The sequence below is a fragment of the Miscanthus floridulus genome, chromosome 12, assembly GCF_019320115.1.
Source record: "Miscanthus floridulus cultivar M001 chromosome 12, ASM1932011v1, whole genome shotgun sequence".
In the NCBI taxonomy this organism is placed as follows: Eukaryota; Viridiplantae; Streptophyta; class Magnoliopsida; order Poales; family Poaceae; genus Miscanthus; species Miscanthus floridulus.
Genome location: NC_089591.1, coordinates 33,250,716 through 33,265,857, shown reverse-complemented (window position 1 = coordinate 33,265,857; position 15,142 = coordinate 33,250,716). Strand labels below are relative to the sequence as shown.

The following is a 15,142-nucleotide window of genomic DNA, read 5'->3' as shown; positions in this document are numbered from 1 at the left end:
CTTGACCTAGGTGAGTCTAGTGGGTTAGGTGTGGTGCACACTTGCTAAATCTAGCACTAGGTAGCTCCAAAACAGCCCATAGATCAATTGGAGCAAATTTCATTCACATATGATTGAGAGTTGGAAGTGAATGGAGGGTCAAATGCTGACCGGATGCTGGTTTCGGTGTGATCGGATGCTGGCGCAGAGTCCGGTCAGTTCATTTGATCAAGGTGAAGTCGTCTGGTGCGACCGGATGCTGAGAGGTGAGGGACCGGACGATGGGTCCCAACGTCCGGTCGACTCCAGTAAGGTCCTAGAGAGGGAGAATCCTGATCGGACGCGTCCGGTTAGTGCTGACCGGACGCTGGTCAGGTTCCGGCTACTGACCGGATGCTGAGCAGCAAAGTGACCGGACGCTGGGGGTCTAGAGTCCGGTCAACATCAGTAAGGTTCCAGAAGGTAGTTTTCGTGACCGAACGCGTCCGATCAGTGCTGACCGGACGCTGGCCTGTGTCCGGTCACAACTTAAATGCGCAGTGGCGGGTGAACTGATCGGAGCGTTCGGTCACCCCAGCAGAGGCACATAACGGTTCGTTTTGAACACTGGTGTATAAATACTTCCTCCATTCATGTGAGGGGGTACTTTTGCTTATTCCAACAGCTGAGAAACACCCTTGAGAGTGCCAAGAAGAGCAAGGTCCTAGTGAGGTGATTGAGATTTGAGAATCCAATAGTGAGACCTCATTAGTGAAAGCAAGAGTAGCAAAGTGTGCATCCACCCTTCTCATTAGGCTTGTCGTGGTCAAGTGAGAGTTCGTGCTTGTTACTCTTGGTGATCGCCATCACCTAGATGGCTTGGTGGTGATTGGAAGCTTGGTTATCATCCGGCAGAGCTTGTGGATGACCCAACTCAAGTTGTGAGCGGTTGTGGGTGATTCACCGTGACGGAGTGTCGAAGAATCAACCCGTAGAGAGCACTTGATCCTTGCGCGGATCAAGGGGGAGCTACACCCTTGCACGGGTGCTCCAATGAGGACTTGTGGGGAGTGACGACTCTCCGATACCTCGGCAAAATATCGCCGCGTTCCTGCTCCTCTCTTTACTTTGAGCATTTAATTTGAGCAATTCAATTCTTGTCTTTACATTCATAGAATTGTCATGCTAGAGTAGAATTGGAACATAGGTTGCTAAACTTTTGTGCGATAGATCAATAGAAACGCTTTCTAGGCATAAGGGGTTAATTGGGAAAACCGTAGGGCTTAATTATTGCAAAGATTTTTAGAATTAGCCCAATTCAAACCCCTCCTCTTGGGCATCTTGATCCTTTCAGGTTCGATAATAGTAGGGTATGGTTCCAACTAAAGCCTACATTTATACTTGCGGAAGTCATGTAGACGCATGCGGATAGTCTAGAATGACTAGGGTATATGCGTCAATTACATAGGTGTTTACACACTCAAGTTGTCCTTAGACGGGTGGTCTGTCGATGAGTGTAGACGGTCCGCCAGACCAAGACAAGGGTTATGCAGAGGTTTGTGGTTTTGAGTGCTCTCATGGACGATCCGTGTGAACAAGTGTATGGTCCATTAGACCAGGGACAAGGTAGTGTAGAGTGTTGGTGGCTCGATGTGGCACTAAGAGACGATCCACATGAGCTGGCGGACTATTTACCTAACCCAAGACTCAGAGGTGGTAGTACCTCTCCTTAGTTCTTCCTTAATAGCAGTAATCTATGTGTGCACGTACGGTGGTTTTGCCAATTATGTTAGCATGTGTTTGGTTCAATGGTCCAAGTGGTTTGGGATGGGTCAAACCCATTTTCTAGAGTGTTTGGTTCCAGGATTGGTGGGTTGGGCTCATCCCGCACAGGGAATATTCTATCGGAGAAACCGTTTCGATCCAAATGGACATCGTCACTTCTCCGTGGACGAGCATAGGCACAGGGACTACTCGGGGTTTCTCCATCGCTAGCGCGGGCGAGCTCCGGTGCCCAGCCATGGCGGCGTGACGCAACCTCCAGCTCCCAGCCATGGCGTGGGACGAGATCCGACCGCTGGCCATGGTAGCGCATGGCGAGCTCCGGCCCCTGGCCATGGCGGCGCAGGGGCAAGCTTCGGCCCCAGCCATGGCATGGGGCAAGCTCCGACCATGGCGGCGTGGCATGGGGCGGCTCCGTTGAGGCGCACAAGTCCTATTAATGAAGGAGGAAGAACAATAGAAGTGGTGACAACATGGGCCCCACGACAACAGCTAGGCCACATGATGACCAGCAACTAGCGGTGTGTAAAATGTCATCCACCTCAACCCATTCCATCCCTCGAACCAAACAAAAAATTGGAATGGCTCTAACCCTCGAACCAAACATGAGATGAGTCCAACCCAACCCTCAAAAGTAAAATAGATCCAACCCATCCCACGTCATTCCAAAACCAAACAAACGCTTAGTGTTTTCTAAAAAGTTTTAGTTGTGTTATCTAGTTGATTGCTAACATGTGTTGAGTTGTTTTTAGTTGTTTGTTGAGTAGTTTTTCATTTCATAGTAGTAAGATTTTTAGGTACAGTTTTCTCTTAGAAACTGGACCAACCCCTCTTTTTTTCTAATAAATTACGGCAAACCTTTTGTAGTCATTTAAAAAAATAGTAGATGGGCAGAATCAGAAGTAAAGAATTCTCTTCTACGCAAAGAGTTTGACAATAACATAACAGCACAGCACAGCGGATCCTACATTAAATTCAGAATATTCACTCTTGGTTCTTTCGAGAATTACATGTACAGACGCCTTGACCTGCTACTGTTGGTTCGCAGTACCAGGTAACACTTCTACTTCTAGTGTGAGTGTGATGCCATCACTTGTAGGGTATGATAGCAAGCAGCTGGAGCCTGGAGGTTTTCTTTTTAGGCCAAGCCAGCAGCTGGAATTTGGAAACACCAGGGAGCAAAATTGGCATCAAGGATGAATTTTGCTTCAGTGCTTACCTGCTGTTTGACCAGAAGATTATTAGTGGGCTTATAGTATCTCGTGTAGAAAATCTGGAAGTTTATGAATGAAAATTGAGGTGATGAATCTCACGTGCTGCGCCAAATCACATGTTTAATAAAAAAGATGGATGTACAGAAATTACACTGTTTTAGCCTTTAGCCAGCAAATCAGTTAAAAACTGACAGGGGCACAAGGTCACAGACATTTAATAAAAGTCCCCTTAAAGTTCAGAGCTGTATGCATTTAATATAAGCAAATTCAGTAATAAAGGGCAACCTTGGATGGGGCAAAACGAAAATATCACACATAACATAAGTAAAACACTATTCGGGGGGCAGTTTCAATCATTCAGAAACTGAATTTTGTCAAATGGATGTGGCATTGTTCCAATAAAACATGGGAAAGAAAATATCTAATAGAACTGTTGGAAGTGAGAAGGGAATTAAAAGAAACCAGATAAGGGGAAAAGATGCCCCAGACATAGCAATAAGAAGAATGCCAGGCTTTGAACACAGACTGGTGACGGGGTTTTCTTTGACCCCAGGACTTGAACGGTCTAACCAGTGTAACTCGCAAGATGTTGGCAGTCCAAAGAGAATTCAGCAGAGGTATAAATCACATATGTCATAAACAGAAAATGGAGCGCAGCATGTCTTCTATTCATCATTGCACATTAGAAATGCATCAAGTCATGAACAAGTTGTGGGTAACATAGAGAAAATGTAGAGCAAAAGCTGAGTGGTGTCAAGACCTGGTAAGTTTTTTGAAAATGGATAGTTTCTCCAGCTGTGATACAATTTAGGTTGCTGATTGTGATTGGCTCTCCATTGTTTGGTTCTGTGCATTGAGCCACACATGTTAAATTGGAACATTAACTCATGTTGATAAAACCAGCAGAACATAAGGAAAAAGGTCAAGTGTATATTAAACTACTGCACTCACTTTGGCTCGCAGAACTTTCTGGCTTTCACTGAAATATTGATTTGGATGGTTGATTCCAGAATCACAGGAGACACCGTGTGTGGTCTCAAAGGTTAATGTGCAAGCTAGCTGTATATTTCATTATGCCAGATAAACCAGTCAGTTCAGGGATATCATATTGCTCGGTTAAGCCAATGGCAATGAAGTACAGAACCTGGTAATGCCTGTTCTTCACTTTATCCATTATCTCTTCCAATGCATGCCCACCAACGCCCATTTTGTTAAGTGCTGCCCGCAAATTTTCTTCGCTGCAGATACAGTAAAGCAGAAGCAAATGCATGGAGCAAAACATCAGGTACAAAGCAAGGTAGAATCATGTTTATCTTGAAACATCACAAACTGACATGCCATGTGACATCACAACAGAAGCTGCTGTGACCATAATCGAGGAAGAAACTATACAATAGAAAAGTATGGATGAGACTAGATGAAACCATATTGGCAGGAATTAGGGCAAAATGTGCCATTGCTCTGCTTGGTAGTTTAGTATTGTACTATTTGGTTCGACCTGGGTACATGTGAGTAAACAAAATATTAACTTCTCGTTCATAATTACCTATGGCTTCTTTTTGGTACATTAAGCCTTTTTTTGTTGGGTGTCATTTTTTTAATCAGAAAAACTGGAAGTTGGAGACTTCTTACTTCCACCACAAAGTTCAGGAGTAATCTAGTGAAAAAAGGGAAGATCGGAAATACAAACTGATACTGCTAACAGAAAGTTCAGAGCACCCATCTAAATAATAAGCACATAGTAATCGTCTATAGGAGACTAAGGGTGAAATTGTACCCAAAATGTCGAAACGGGCATCCATGGTGATCTCCAACACCAGGTGTTGCAGAAATGATCTTTTGACACGAATATGGAGTGTAATCCTGGAGCAGCATGTGTGACAGTAAGTAATAATTCTGGTGCAATTTCAAGTTACACATGGAGGGACTTACTGTCCGTTTTCCTTCTTTTCCGTAATTATGTCTGATGGTATAGGCATATTCCTTGTCGAACCGCTCAGAACCAATCTTATCCAAAGATACAACATAAGTGAGGCAACAGAAATTGTGATTACTTGCATGTTCAACTCAGGGAAAATTTACTGTTCAATTTCCTTGAGAAAAAAGAACTGCTTAATTTTGCATATCTTTGATCATATTAGCTCAGTGTGCACTGATAATATATAGAGGCAATGATGTTGTAACGTGCTTCTGTTAAATGTTTGCATGACACAGTACATGTCAAAAAAGTATATGTACCTTCTGAGAAAATTCCGCCCTCCAAAATGCAAGAGCATCTTCCAACTTTAGTCCAGCACCCTGGATCATAATTTCCAGAAGTAAATTAGTGTGACATAATTTTAGGTACCTATATATCAAAGTTTTTCTCTAATTCATTCAACTATTACCTTAAGAAAAAGACCAAACTGCATTCTACCCCCATGCTTCAGATGGTGGTTTTCTCTCAACTGCAAAATAAATGAAAACACTGAGACACCTGGTTGCAAGGTATGTATATCTACAGGAACATTTAAGGTACCTCACCTTATCTAGCATATGCCGCATACAAAGAGGGAAAGAACTTTTAGCCAGTTGGTCAATATCCTTTAGAGATATGTCAACAGCATCCTTTGGCTGTGTGAAAACAAGTCAAGCAATTCAGCTGGCAACAGCACTAGAGGAAAGTCAAGCATAACTGCACAGGTGAGACAGCATACCTGAGAGTAATCAGGTCCAAAATACGCATTGCTTAATGCTTCGACAATCTATCATGATAAAATTAGATATCACAGAGGATATAAAAAAAGGTTCTGAAAGAAAAGGTAGGGAAGCGGTACTCTGGTACTCACAGGAGTCAACCTGTCTTTTTCTTGTTCTTTAATGGTTGCTGTCCATTTTCTGTACATTAAGCAAATACACATATCTTAGCTTAATATGACCAGTGAGCACTCAGTTTAGATCTTAATGCCAACTGCTTCTCATAAATGTCATAGTAAGAAAGAACTGGAAACTTTCGAAGTGTGATCTTTCTGCAAGTATGTGATAAATTATTTGATTATTTCCAAACAAAAGATAGCGTAGGTACTATATCTAAAGCCACAAGAGATTTCCTGCAGAGAATTAAGTAAGAAGGCTTCCAAAACCAAGTGCCTTTGAGATATTGCATAGGTACTGAACAAAGTAAAACTAGTGTACCATGTACCTGTTTGTTAAAGCAAGTGCCTTTGAGATATTGCAGCGGAATTGAGTAACCACTAGCGAAACCACCTACAGAATTACATAGCTATGTTCATAAAGGCCACCAATCAAAACAATTGAAATTTTTATTCTCATGTTAACAGCAAACCTGGCTCATCGCCACATAAGCATAGCCTTTTGAAAGAAATACCCGGCGGCTGGCAACAAGATCAGGAACTTCTTCAAAAGGTACCTTAATTGGATCACAATATGATTTACTTGGAATTAATTTTTGCACAGAAGAAAAGATTTAAATGGAAAAGGGATAAAGAGCTCAAACATGTAAGTGTACATACCTTGAAGAACACATGCTCAACTGCCAAAAACAAAAATGTACAGAATGAATTTAGCTTCCGGTAAAGAAGACAAAAGCAGCTAATGAAAGAAAAAGAACTGAAGAAAGTTGATGACAAGGTTTGTCGGGTATCGATATTAGGGATACCCAAAGCAAGGAAGTTAGCACCCACGCCGACTTCCCCGGATGGAGCAAGACGTATTACAAGGTCTCGTCCAACCCCAAGGCCGCGGGCTCCGTCTCGCCCGACCTCGAGGCCGCAGGCTCCGTCTCGTCCGACCCCTTGGGTGCGGGCTCCGTCTCGCCCGCCCCCTCGGGTGCGGGCTCCGTCTCGCCCGACCTCAAGGCCACAGGCTCCGTCTCTCCCGACCCCTTGGGTGCGGGCTCTGTCTCACCCGACCTCGAGGCCATGGGCTCCGTCTCGCCCGACCCCAAGGACGCGGTTTCCGTCTCACCCAAGGCCGCGGGCTCCGTCTCGCCCGACCCCTTGGGTGCAGGCTTCGTCTCGCCCGCCCCCTTGGGTGCGGGCTCCGTCTCGCCCGACCCCTTGGTTGCGGGCTCCGTCTCGCCCGCCCCCTTGGGTGCGAGCTCCGTCTCACCTGACCTCGAGGCCGTGGGGTCTCGCCCAGGCGCGGGCTCCGTCTCGCTCGACCCCTTGGGTGCGGGCTCTATCTCGGCCGACCCCAAGGACGCGGTTTCCGTCTCACCCAAGGCCGCGGGCTCCATCTCGTTCGACCCCAAGGACGTGGGCTCCGTCTCGCCCAAGGTCGCGGGCTCCATCTCGCCCGACCCCTTGGGTGCGGGCTCCGTCTCGCCCGACCCCAAGGACGCGGTTTCCGTCTCGTCTGACGGAGACCCATACCACCGCCAACCACTCCAGGTCCAAACGTATGGGCCTGGGTCAAAACTCTGACACCAGGAAAGAGACTGGCACGCCTCGATGTAACAATGTCGAGTGTGCCGGTGCTGTTCTGCCTAACCCTCGTACGAACGCTGACAGACGCGTCAGTTCACCACGACGTCCGTCGGGACTTTATCGAATGCCATGACCGGCAGATGACGCCTGCGCATGGCACCAGTGACGAACAAGGCCGCGACGTGGAGCCGTCCCTGTTGACATCTACATGATCGGCGGGACCCACATGAGGGAGAAGGACCCGGCGATCCTGGAAGCCTTCTCTCTCTCGTTCTTCTCCTTTTCCTCCTCTGTAACCCACGCTTTCCCTTCGCCTATAAAAAGGGAAGCAGGGCGTCCCTACCGGGGGGCCGGACAATGAGATAAAAACACAAGAGCACGACACGAGCATACGGCTCAGCACCCGTTCACTCCTTCCACCAGAGACTTGGGACCCTTTCCCTCTCTTGCCTGTTTGTAACCCCTACTGCAAACCAAGTGCCGGTAACATGAACAACAGCAAACTGGACGTAGGGACGTTCCACCCGAACCAGCATAAATCCTTTTGTCCTCCGAGTACACCATCGGAGCCAGACGCGCTTTGGGAACCTGGACTTCATCATTTCGATGGAGGGAGAGTTGGCGCAAGTTCCCGCCGCCGACCAACCTGTCCACTCCGCCCGCCTTGACGCGATCGCCGAGGCGGTTGAGGAGCTGCAGCTGCACGCATGTAGGGTCGAGATGAAGGACTAGAGAGAGGGTGAATAGTCCTTTCTTAAACTTAATCGCGCCGACTAACCTAAACAAATGCGGAATTAAAATTATCGGTCTAGGCAAGACTACACCCCAATATCGAAGTTCACAAGCACCTTATAAAGATCCTAATTAGACAACAAAGGTGTCGGGCTAGCTAGAGCTCACCTAACCAATTCTAAAAGCAAGGTCACACAAACCTATGCCATTAGTACTTCAAGCAATGAGGGAGCTCCTACACATGCTAGTAAGCAAAAGCACAAAGCCACCTAAGCTCACTAGCAATGCTCAATAACAAGGCAACCAATGCCCAATTAAAGAGCACAAATACTTAGCTACATAAACTAAGCAATGTGACTAACAAGGTTACACATACCAAATTAGCCACGCAAGAGAGCTACTTCTATGCTACACAAGCAAGAAGGTAACTAGTGAGCTATACAAGCTAACTAATTACAAGAACAACTACATAAGCACAATGTATATGAAATGTAAATACAAGCTTGTGTAACGAGGATGCAAACCAATGGAAATACAAGGATGACACGATGATTTTTATCCCGAGATTCACATGCTTGCTAACACGCTAGTCCTCGTTGAGACAAGCTCCAAGGTTGCCGCCGGTCCTCTTACTAGTGGTGACCCGCAAGTCACACTCTTCCACGTGGAGTGCTTACCACAAACTCTAGCACTTGACCCGGCCGGACCACTTGTCGCCCTTCGCGTCTCGCTCTACTAGAGTTGCTCTTCGCGGTTCCCGCGGGACGAGCACAATGCCCCTCACAAAGCTCATCTCCGAAACACCGCACAAGCTTCTCGCGGGCATCGACGGAGACCACCACCTAACCGTCTAGGAGGTGACAACCTCTAAGAGTAACAAGCACCACCGGCTTGCAACTCGATCACCTAGTGCCACTCAATGCAACCTCACGATGCAATCGCACTAGAATCGCTTACTCACTCAATCGGATGAACACTATCAAGCTAAAGTGAGTTAGACGGCTCCCAAGCACCACCACATAAGCCACCAAGGCTCTAGTGTGCTCAGCTCTCCTAAGCTCACGACCAAAGGCCGACCAACACTTCTATTTATAGCCCCATGGGCTAAAATAGCCGTTACCCCTTCACTGGGCGTTTTTCAGAACGACCGGACGTGTCCGGTGGCTACGTCCGGTTACTACTTGACCGTCACGTGTCCCTTTCAAACAAAGTAGCCATTACCGCCCAACGGCCCTCTCTGACACGCTCTGACGCGATGCATCGGACGCACTGCTAGAAAACGACCGAACGCGGGAGACGCAGCGTCCGGTCGAGTCCAGAGAACTCCCAGAGCCCCTCTAAGCCGACCGGACGCGTCCGGTCATAAAGAACCGGACGCAGGAGACGCATCGTCCGGTCGAATCCAGAGAGCTCAGCCTGCTCTGGGCCAACCAGACACGTCCGGTCACACCGGACTGGACGCTCCCAGCGTCTGATCAATTATTTTGCTGAAAACCCAAGACTTGCTGGTCGCGTCCAGTGTGACGACCGGACGCGTCCGGTCGCTCTCTGCAATCCTGCTTCGGGCTATATCACTTTGACCTGACGCTGAACAGTAACTCGTCAACGTCCCGTCACTCCACTGAGCTAGAGTCCGATCACCTCGGCAACTCTGCGCGCCTGGCCAGAATACCAGACGCGCCCAGTCACGTCGGGAACATTGCCGCCTGAGTCAGATACCGGACACGTCCGGTACTCATATCGAACGCGTCCGGTCACCCCGTGACCAGCGCATTCAACTCATCTTCTTCACCAACTTCTTCTCATTTGCAAATGTGCCAACACCACCAAGTGTACAACATCTTAGTGCACATGTGTTAGCTTTTCACACACATTTTTCAAGGAGTTAACGACTCAACTTGCCGCGCCACTCAATTCTAGCAACGATACAAAGTTAGATCACTCGAATAGCACTAGATGACTGATATGCAAACAAGTTTGCCCCTCTTGATAGTATGGCTATCTATCCTAAACCTTGGTCATAAACTTCTCTACACACCTATGACCGATGAAATGAAATGCCCTAGGTTATACATTTAGCTTGCGCATTCCATTCCATCTCCTCCATTGTTGATGCAATACATGCACCAACCAATCACCAAATGATATGATCCACTTCATATCATCACATGACCGTATTGGTTCATCGATCTTGACTTCACTTGCTTTTCACCGTTGCCTTCGTCCATCGGTGCCAAGTCTTGCTCAAGCTTCACCACCACGCGGTCCATCACTCCAAAGCCTCCGACTTGTCCTTCACGCTTGCAAACCGGTCCATCAAGCCAAGTCCTGTCTTGATCTTCTACACCTTGATCATATGACTCTATGTCATGTCTCATATGCAATAAGCTCCTCCATCATCACATGTGTGAGCTTTGCAACATCTTTGAGCCATCATCACCGTCATGGCATATGTTGCTCACATACATGTACCTGTGGACTAATCACCTGTATATCTCACATAAACACAATTAGTCCACCTAGGGTTGTCACTCAATTACCAAAACCAAATAAGGACCTTTCAATCTCCCCCTTTTTGGTAATTGATGACAACTCTACAAAGATATGAAAATTAAGCTCTTTTGGATTCATGTTGCTTGCAAAAGGGAACCGCCGTCCTACCAGGACACGCCGCGGGCTAAAAAAGATGGCCAAGGCCCTCAGAGTCCTCCCGCCCGGAAAAGCCTCCAAAGGAGTATTCTACTCCTCCACAGGCTCGGGGGCTACTGTCGAGTATCGATATTAGGGACACCCAAAACAAGGAAGTTAGCGCCCACGCTGACTTCTCCGAATGGAGCAAGACGTATTAAAAGGTCTCACCCGACCCCAAAGCCACGAACTCCGTCTCGCCCAACCTCGAGGCCGCGGGCTCTGTCTCGCCGACCCCTTGGGTGCGGGATCCGTCTCGCCCGCCCCCTCGGGTATGGGCTCCGTCTCGCCCCCACCCCGAGGCCGCGGGCTCCGTCTCGCCCGACCCCTTGGGTGCGGGCTCCGTCTCACCCGACCTCGAGGCTACGGGCTCCGTCTCGCCCGCCCCCGCGGGTGCGGGCTCCGTCTCGCCCCACCTCGAGGCCGCGGGCTCCGTCTCGCCCGACCCCTTGAGTGCGGGCTCCGTCTTATCCGACCTCGAGGCCGCGGGGCCTCGCCTAAGGCCGCGGGCTCCGTCTCGACCGACCCCAAGGACGCGGTTTCCGTCTCACCCAAGGCCGCGGGCTCCGTCTCACCCGACCTAGAGGCCGCGGGGTCTCGCCCAAAGCCGCGGGCTCCGTCTCGCCCGACCCCTTGGGTGCGGGCTCCGTCATGTCCGATCCCAAGGACGCGGTTTTCGTCTCACTCAAGGCCTCCGGCTCCGTCTCGCCTGACCCCTTGGGTGCGGGCTTCCGTCTCGCCCGACCCAATGGACGCGGTTTCCGTCTCGCCCAAGGTCACGGGCTCCGTCTCGCCCGACCCAATGGACGCGGTTTCCGTCTCGCCCGACCCCTTGGGTGCGGGCTCCGTCTCGTCCGACCCCAAGGACGCGGTTTCCGTCTCGTCTGATAGGGACCCATACCGCCGCCAACCACTCCAGGTCCAAGCGTATGGGTCCTGGGTCAAAACTCTGACACCAGGAAAGAAACTAGCATGCCTGATGTAACCCGTGGCCATGACGGGCCATACCTGAGGATTCACATCAAGAACAGTGTCGGGCGTACCGCTGCTGTTCTGCCTAATTCTCGTACGAACGCTAATAGGCGCGTTAGTTCACCACGTCGTCCGCCGGGACGGAATCGAACGCCATGACCGGCAGATGACGCCTGCGCATGGCGCCAGTGACGAACAGGGCCACGACGTGGAGCCGTCCCTGTTGACATCTACAGGATCAGCGGGACCCGCATGAGGGAGAAGGACCCGACGATCCTGGAAGCCTTCTTCTCTCTCGTTCTTCTCCTTTTCCTCCTCTGTAACCCACGCTTTCCCTTCGCCTATAAAAGGGAAAGCAGGGCACCCCTACCGGGGGGGACCATGAGATAAAAACACAAGAGCACGACACGAGCACACGGCTGAGCAGCAATCGAGCTCTCAACACCCGTTCACTCCTACCACTAGAGACTTGGGATCCTTTCCCTCTCTCGCCTATTTGTAACCCCTACTTCAAACCAAGTGTCGGTAACACGAGCAGCAGCAAACTGAACGTAGGGACGTTCCGCCCGAACTAGTATAAACCCTTGTGTCCTCCAAGCACACCATCCGAGCCAGACGCGCAAATACAAATTTACTTGTCGGTGGTCCGAAAACACCGACAAGGTTTAACACAGTAAATGTTTCAAATGGTTGTTCTATACATTGTAAATTGCAATACATTTCCTTTAACCTGAATTTCAGCCACAATGGTAAATCTGTTGTTTCAGTATGTTAACTGCTTAGATTTTTTTAGAAAACCGAGTAATTTCCGGTTTCTTCAGTTGCACACAGCCTGCTTTTATTACAAAGTTTTGAGCTATCCAGCTGACTTAAGGGAAACGGCACAGAAAAAATAAAAGCGACCTTATAATAACTGCTTACATGATGCACAAAAATACGAATCATTGAGAAGCATCCTATTCTGTATCTAATACTAGCAACCAGTTTTGAACAGAATTCTGCAATAAATTGAGTGAAAGATAGTGGCAATATCAAATGATGCATACCATTTGCAGATTGACCGATGGAACGCGCTACTTGGCTCAACTTGTCTTTCACAGCCTAGAACATGAAAACGAAAATCACTTCGCAAAGCAAACTGGAAAAAGCCAAACAGTGCAGTTGTACAATGTTAAGAGTGAAGATCCAAGTCCTCAGCAGTTATATTAGAGGCCAAAGTCTATACCTCAAACTCTGAGTGTGGCAGTGCTTTGTATGGCAGTTGAAACTCAGTCATAAGCATCCTCTGAAACAGATGTTGTGCAACAAGCAACAGTTAAAGCATAAATGCATACATATTATTTTCCTTTGTCAGTTCTATGGTAAATGGATAGGAAGTCACCTGTGATTCAGGACTCTCAAGCCGAAAGCGATACCGAAAAAGTGTAGTCTCCATGGAGAGAAACCACTTTCGCAATTCTTCCCTGTGTGTTGTATCAAATACAGCTTTCCATTTAGTTGGTCAAAAGAACCACCAGTGAACCACCATAGTTAATATATGTAGCTAATACAAACATACGGATATTAAGCTTACGTTCTGCAGTAGACTAGGCGAAGCACAAAGTGTGATACTATATCCTTGTTCAAAGTCTCTGCTGGATCCTGGTGCCTCATGTGTGTCTTCCACAATTCACTGACCTGAAGTGCAGAACAGAATAAGGCATTTCTATTTAAAACAAAATTTAGACAAATGCCAGAGTGTGATGCTAAGTCCATAGCTAGGGTTCCAAAACCATCCATGTTATCTTACTTCAATATGATTCTGAGGAGAGAGCAACAATTCTAGCTACAAAACTGAGACCATAGCTAAGCCCAAGTCAAATTAAATTTGGAATTTCAGATAGTAGTACCACGGTAACATCCAAAAGGGCCTAAGTTAGCGTCTCCTCACATTCACTAGCGAAAATTCAACTCAGACAAAGAGGTCGATCCTACACATACACAAGACTGCAATCACCAAAACCTTAGCCAATTCCTGCTGGCAAAATCCAAATTTTCCGCCAGAAATATGCTCCAAATATAGTTCCCTCCTACAATTTGCCCCCAAGATCACGAACAGCCAAGGCGAGAATCGCTCACCAGTTTCTCCATCTCCTCGGGCCTCTTCCCCCGCGAGAGCCCATCCGAAATCCCCTTGAGAACTGCCCATCACAGTGTAATGAAACGCGTCGCGCTGCAACCGTCAGCCAGATTGAGGAAGTAACGAAAGGAAGCCACGCGGGATAAGAAGAAGGCAGGAGGCCGCACCTCGGAGGCGGTCGATGGCGAAGAGCTCGAACTCTTCCAACCGCACCTCGAGCTGCGGCGCCGCCTTGTAGGTCGGCAGGGCCCCCGCGCCGCCGCCGCCGCCGCCGGCTGCGGCAGCTGCGGCGGCGACCTGCCGGTGGGAGCGCACGATCTCCATGCGGCGTCGGGGGCTGCGCGGTCAGCGGGTCCGGATCGCGGAGCAGGATCCTCGTGCGGCCGGGGCCGGCGTCTGCGGACGGTGCGCTGGCGTCGTCGGAGACCTACAGGGCGCGCGGGGCGTGGGCAGGAGGCGGTTCGTTGGGGGGTTGAGATGGGGAGAGCCAGGGCGGCGGGAGTAAGGAAATTTGGGGCGCTTTGGCGGGAAAAGGACCTGCTTTTCCCGCCGCGATGCGCGCTGTTGGGCAGTTGGGCTTGAGCTTGGGATTACAACATTAGGCCCAGCTGGCGCTCATCGGCGGCGGAGAACAGGAGGGCTGGCAAGGTCTATGGCGACGGCGCCCCGGCCCGGCCCGCTCAGAGATCTTTTTTTTTTGTGGGGGGCCTGCTCAGAGATCTAGCGCGCCGGCGACGCACCGGGGACAGTGCTGTGCTGGTGCGTTGAACTCTTGCTGAGGATGGAATAGGCATGAAATCGGATACGGATATTACCTTTTATCATATTTTAATTTGAATATAGATATGGATATTTTTAAATACAAATACAAGACGGATATCTTGGATTCAGATATTTACTTAATCTAACTCAAGGTGTATATTGTTAAATTTAACATACATGAATAAAAATTTACTACTAAGTTCATCGATAATCAAAGTAAACTAAATGGAAGTACACTTCTAGTAATCTTCAATATCATATTGCAAACAAAATCTCCAATGTCTAAGTAAACTAAATTATAATGGATAATACTTAATAAAGCAACTTGTCAAGTGAAATTCAAATAAAAATGGTAGAAAACAAGTAGTCATTTTGCTTTATCAATATTTTTGGGATTACAAAATTATTACACAAATAGAGATTAAAATGTTTGTGTATATAACATACACAAGTATAGCTCATAAACATAATATAGTTATAAATAAACA

General features: G+C 48.2%; 1 protein-coding gene across 1 annotated transcript; it reads right to left on the bottom strand.

Annotated features, from left to right (window-relative positions):
- Nucleotides 1–2,663: 2,663 nt before the first annotated feature.
- Nucleotides 2,664–14,368, bottom strand: LOC136497400 (probable DNA primase large subunit). Its single transcript, XM_066493186.1, has 20 exons — nucleotides 14,060–14,368; nucleotides 13,892–13,953; nucleotides 13,347–13,450; nucleotides 13,155–13,236; nucleotides 12,999–13,058; nucleotides 12,820–12,874; nucleotides 6,467–6,486; nucleotides 6,280–6,363; nucleotides 6,136–6,200; nucleotides 5,783–5,831; nucleotides 5,651–5,698; nucleotides 5,478–5,567; nucleotides 5,342–5,401; nucleotides 5,193–5,252; nucleotides 4,887–4,961; nucleotides 4,732–4,817; nucleotides 4,099–4,192; nucleotides 3,906–4,013; nucleotides 3,715–3,800; nucleotides 2,664–2,962 (listed from the first exon to the last, which is right to left on the bottom strand). The coding sequence occupies exons 1-19, from the start codon at nucleotides 14,214–14,216 to the stop codon at nucleotides 3,762–3,764; spliced, it is 1,398 nt and encodes a 465-aa protein (XP_066349283.1). The 5' UTR covers nucleotides 14,217–14,368; the 3' UTR covers nucleotides 2,664–2,962; nucleotides 3,715–3,761.
- Nucleotides 14,369–15,142: the final 774 nt, after the last annotated feature.